General features: G+C 39.9%; 1 protein-coding gene across 1 annotated transcript; it reads right to left on the bottom strand.

Moving 5' to 3' along the window:
• Positions 1-246: 246 nt before the first annotated feature.
• LOC104820229 (uncharacterized protein At4g15545) lies at positions 247-3,652 on the bottom strand. The gene is made up of 9 exons (XM_010550597.1): positions 3,305-3,652; positions 3,149-3,217; positions 2,650-2,703; positions 2,447-2,486; positions 2,179-2,274; positions 1,884-2,099; positions 1,744-1,786; positions 1,045-1,123; positions 247-480 (listed from the first exon to the last, which is right to left on the bottom strand). The coding sequence occupies exons 1-9, from the start codon at positions 3,602-3,604 to the stop codon at positions 388-390; spliced, it is 990 nt and encodes a 329-aa protein (XP_010548899.1). The 5' UTR covers positions 3,605-3,652; the 3' UTR covers positions 247-387.
• Positions 3,653-5,572: the final 1,920 nt, after the last annotated feature.

The following is a 5,572-nucleotide window of genomic DNA, read 5'->3' as shown; positions in this document are numbered from 1 at the left end:
ATACAATATAATATATATATATATATATATATATATATACACACACACACAGACATCTATAACACAACCAAATCATCGTTGTGCCCACCATAATAATGTATCATCATTAGTGATTACAAATATACCTATATGAAACATCATTAACCACCAATTTGGAATCATCCATCGCGACAGACGACAGCCCCCATCTTCTTAGGATGTTTACCAAACATTTTGCGTGAGTGTATACATACATATATATATATATATAATTTAATCTACGTTAAGATAATAAAGTTTATTCAAATGGAAAAATACAACGGAGAGAGTAATTAGCATAATTACAACAAGGGTAAAGAGTACGTAGGTATACGACCAAAGGAAGAGAGGGAAGAGAGGGGAGAAAAGTCAATGAACGTTACGAGTGATCAAACCCTCGAAGACAAGGTAAAGATCCTTGTTTTCTGGTCCGAAAATCTCTTCCGCCTTCGCCAGCGTCTCCTGAAAGAAGAAAAACACATTGCAGAAGCAACAAAAATGTCAAATAATGTCGGGATTTTCGACAGTGGAATGATCAGAAAACGAGTAGGGCTGTCAAACGAGAAAGCTCGGCTCGGAAACGAGCTGGTTTGTTTTGAGTTCAAGTTGTAAGATTTGTTTCCAAATGAGCCGAAACCCCCCGCTTCGGCTTGGATCACCTGGTAAACTAGGTAAACGAGTCGGCTGACGAACCAAATACATACATGATGTTTTTATTCTTATTGCGAAAAAAACATATAAACGATATTTTAATATAGAATTTAAACATTAAATTCAATATAGGGTTTCTTTGTTTCGAACGAAATTAGGATTTAGGGTGAAGTAATAATAATATAATTAATAATATTGTATACATTCTACATATAAAAATATAGAAATTAAAAAAAAAAAAAACATCTCGCGAGCCATGGCGAGGTGGCTCACAATCGTTTTCAAACGAGCCTTAAAAATACCGGCTCCTCAACCCGTTTAAAAGCGAACCGACAACGAGAGAGGATAAGGAGAAGAGGGAAAAAGTGTGAGTACTTGTCGGGTTTGTTTGTGGGCGTTGAGTTCCTTCACGTTGGCTAGAAATGCACCAAACTGCTCGTAGGTCAAACGGCTCCTGCTCGATCAAAACAAAGCAAATAATATAATCACACTGCCAACCGCCTCTAAGGGCGAATCTTGCATCCGTTATTAGCGAGACGTACGTAGGCTCGGTAATAGTATATTTGAAAGGCGAAAAGTTAGAGAGCTTTCTTGGGTTAACGAGGAATTAAGACGAATGGAGAGAGTGATGCATGTGGGGAAAGATGCTCGAGACGAAGAAAACGGTTGATTCAATGAAAGGTAAGGCAACGGTGTGATCCATATGCAAGAAAGGTTAAAGAAATCGAAGTTCCGGGCTTAGAGGATCTACCTGACTTGACGGAAGAACTCTTCAAAATCAGAAATGTGTGTTCGAAAATGCGGTCTTTTTAGCCGAATTTCGTATAAAAACCTTAAAAGAGAGTCCGTTGGATTCAAGAACGGTTCAAAATCGGAAATATATGTTCAGAAAGGCAGTCTTTTTAGCCGAATTCGGTATAAAAACCTTAAAAGAGAGTACGACAAAATTTCAAGTGGCTAATATCGCCGTAAACAACTAGAATAAAGTGTTTTACTACCTGATTCATAGGCAAGAAAGAGAAATTATGTCAAATGGGGTTCAAAGCAAGCAAAGATTTGAGCTTATAGTTCTACCTGACTTGACGGAAGAATTCTTTCCCATCAACCCGAGTTCGCCCTGAACAAAAAACGTTTAAGAATTCAACGGAAAGCATCGGCTTCTGAAAAAGGTCAAGAATTTTCGCTGTGGAGTAAAGATTATGGACGTGGCTTACCTGTCTGAGAACCACCTTCTGAGAAAGAGGATCTGTCATCGTACATGCCTCTCGAGGTGGAGAATGACATGGCGTGACGTTTTGGAGACAAAGGCCTCGATGTCCTCGTCGGTGTAGCGGAAGCCGATAAGGTCGGTGGAGACCCATGAGGCGTAAGCCGTGGTGTACTGTTCTGTGATACTAACGGGAAACTGCTCGGTAACGCGGGTTTAGGCACTGCCAATGTCAACCAAAATGAAAACTGAGCCGAGTTCTCGTGGATCGTAGACCGAAAAACTCGGTGCCTTGGAATTACCGTCAGTCTCGTTGTCATTTGAGGCCGAATCAACTGCTTCGGAAGCCTGAGAACGCATCGAAGAATGTCTTGACGGTGGCAATGGAGAATCATCGTCTGAAATAACCAAAAAAAAATGAGATGATCAAGAATGGAAAACGAATGTTCACTAGCTTTCTTGCAACCTGCAACACATGCTAAGAGCATTCCTTACTGACTTAATCTAAAAACCGATACAACATAGATTTATGATCTCGGGTCTAATCTGCTAGACAAACAAGAACTATACCGTTAGGGGTTGGTTTGGCAATGATCTGAGTTGCTCCTGCCTGTTGAAAAGCTCAAACAAAAAACACGAAAAAACTTGAAAAGGGATAGTTCCCTTGAAAGAAAATTATGCGACGTTTTCCCGTTGAAGCTACATATGATTGAACAGAAAAAAAAAAAGGCGAAAAGAGAAACCGGAAGATTAGATTTGGATTCGCTTCATACGTTTTCTTCGTCGTCATGGAGAGACTGCATAAGCGTCTTCCTGAATGCCTCGAGCTGCACCGATTTTGTGAACTGGTTAGCTTTTACCATCCAGACATGGAGTCATCAACTCATTTAACATATGTCCTAAGCAGAAACAGGACAATCAATCTATCAAAGCTTCAAACTTTTTATCATTAAGTTCACACTCTGATAAACATTCATTTGACTCAGCTGATAAATGAATTGCCTTTCAGGTTTTCTTTCCTTATAACCTTCTTATTGGATCAAAGTTTCCGAGTTTAGGCAAAGTTTAGATTGTTGACATTACAATTCTATCGCATTTTCGGAATGAAACCCGGGAGTCCAAAATTTGCTAATTTTAGAAAATTCATACATATAGAGGTATACATACACATATAAGGGTTAGTATTTTCAGCTTCAGTTCTGAGAAAATGATTATTAAAACCCAAAATTAGAAAGGAATAGACGCGTAATCAAGACCCAGGAAAGAATTTACCTTTGACACATCTCTCTGCAGTTTCCTCACGGTACTCGACAGTGAAGCGTTCTCCCTCAGCAAACTTTCCTGCAAATGAAGAACAACGACCAAAAAAAAATCAGATTTTGAGAATAGGGTTCGATTCATCGAGGAAAACAACAATCTGGGTCGGACCTTTTCCCTGTCAGCTCGAGAGAGCTTCTCGAAGGCGTCGGAGAGAGAAGCTTCGAGCGACTCGACCTGAGACCGGAGCTCGGCGAGTGCTCCGTCTCTCTCGGCGAGCTTCTCCCGGAGATCCGACGACTCCGATTGGAGGGCTGTGACACGTGTCGAGAGGGCAATGGACGTGATCTTGCGGGCCACGTCGAGTTGCTCGAACGGATCGGACGGTAGGATTTGAAGAACTTCCTCGGGAAGTTCGAACGTTGTGGAACCAGCAGCCGCACTCGATTCTTCCTCTCCATTCTCCGACATTTTTTTCGTATTATCTTTTTTCGTTTCCTTGTTTCTTTAGTCTTTTCTTTTTCAATTTTATCGCTTTTCGTTTGTACACCGTGACTACGTGCGTGTATGATTATGGTACGGTACAACCCGGTTAACAGATTTATAATTCAAACCAAATATAGGATCAAACCGGAATTTAATCTATAGTACGGCCGTCTTTATGACTTTATCCATCCATGTACATAATTTATTAATGTGTATGAGTTTTTTTATCCGGTATTGCAATTTTCGGTTTTGTTGGTTTAGATTGGTACAAGTCATTCGAGCCGTGGTGTTGTGTATGTGGATTGGATGAGAGAAAAAAGAATGTGGTGACATATGCTTTGTCCTGTATGTATGTATATATATATATATATATCATTTATTTTTATAACATAATGTGTGTGTGGCCATGTTGAGTCTGTCGCATGTGAAAGGATAGAATTCTATCTAGGAAAAAGACAAAACCATGAAGGAACCATCTTTATACAAAATCTAGGTTTGCTATTTAAGTTTAGGGTTTGATTATTCCAAATTAATGTTATAAAAGAAGTTCAGCACAATATATATCATCATATGTTTTTATATATATATATATATATATATAAATTACTACGGGAAGAGACAAAACCATGAAAGAGCCACATATAGATTTGCTATTTAAGTTTGAGATTTGAATAATTTGATTATCAACAAAAACCAGTTTAGAATCTAATTAAAGAAGTTTTTATAGGAAGATATTATTATTAGACGGGTGTCAACCGAACGCAGCGAGTAACCGTTGTCTGTTCCGGTCGGTGCTACATATCCATATCGTCCGCTCCTTGCGTGGATCCTATTTCAATGGGAACTTGATGAGTTGATCCGCCTACACGTCTTGCTTTTACTGCTGTTATAATTTATCCTAGATATTATGCATAGAATATTCTATTGTATTTTGCTATATATTATGATGTATTCTTCCCATTATCAATAATAGAAAAACATTTCCCCTATTATGGTATCAGAGCTTCGGTTTTTGCTCTAATTTTTTTTCTTCTCATCAACAATGTTGGTCGAATCCGAAAGCGACGATGAAGATGACAACGATATACTAAATCCAATAGTATCATCGCCTTGATCGTATCGTTTTAAATTTATTTTGCTCTTTTTTTTTCTTCTATTTTTTCTCTCCGACGGCGGTGTTCATCACTGTCAACCCTAGCCGATGTGATACTCTTTTTTTTCTCTGACGACGTTCGTTTATCGATGTCAATCCTAGCCGTTGTGAGCTCTTTAAACATGCCTTTTAGCCTCTTTCGATTGGAAAACTCCGATCGTCGATCCACGTATTTGCGTCACTTATTTTTATTATCTTCTCTTGTCCCACTGCTAGACTATCACGCATTATGCGTCGCGCTTTTGCGCCCATTTTTTTTTCAATTCTCTGACCTAGCCGCTATATACACCGCAGTTTTTTGCGCTGTCAACTTCATGTCGTGCAACCCAATTCACGCATGCGCGTCGCACTTTCGTGCCATATCAGCCTCTGAGAATACAACTCTCAAGCTCTTCAAACGTTATCAAGCAATACCGACTCAAGTCTGAACTACACCACCACATAGAAGATGATTCATTTAATACGATCACAATTTCAGTTTTCAGTTTTTATGTAACAAGATTGAATTCATCGTAAATGATTCATCTTGGGGGGGCATATATGTCACGAGCCCGTGAATGAGGTAGACAGGTTCGTGCGGCAACCGAGCCTTGGAATGGGTCCAAGGGAAGCTCCGAACGTGCTGGGGACGTGAGGAGGCTTCGGGAGGCTCGGCTAAGCCTGTGGGGGTGTTTGAAGGTGGTCCGAGAGATGAGAGTGGCCTGGATCCGAGGGAGAAGAAGGCTGGAGACAAGGGAAACCGACGGTACGGCTTAGTTTATTAATGTAGGTAAAAAGGGAACAAGGACCGTGCGGCTCGG

The sequence above is a fragment of the Tarenaya hassleriana genome, unplaced genomic scaffold, assembly GCF_000463585.1.
Source record: "Tarenaya hassleriana unplaced genomic scaffold, ASM46358v1 Cleome30, whole genome shotgun sequence".
NCBI lineage: Eukaryota > Viridiplantae > Streptophyta > Magnoliopsida > Brassicales > Cleomaceae > Tarenaya > Tarenaya hassleriana.
This window is presented reverse-complemented; position numbering and strand designations above follow the sequence as displayed.

Excerpts from the sequence above, each read along its gene's own strand:
- LOC104820229 (XM_010550597.1), bottom strand. The coding sequence starts at position 3,604 with ATGTCGGAGAATGGAGAGGAAGAATCGAGTGCGGCTGCTGGTTCCACA. Across the intron at positions 3,218-3,304 it reads CTCGAGCTGACAGGGAAAAG|GAAAGTTTGCTGAGGGAGAA; the intron begins GTCCGACCCAGA and ends CTTCATTTGCAG. Across the intron at positions 1,787-1,883 it reads AGAAGGTGGTTCTCAGACAG|GGCGAACTCGGGTTGATGGG; the intron begins GTAAGCCACGTC and ends TTTTTTGTTCAG.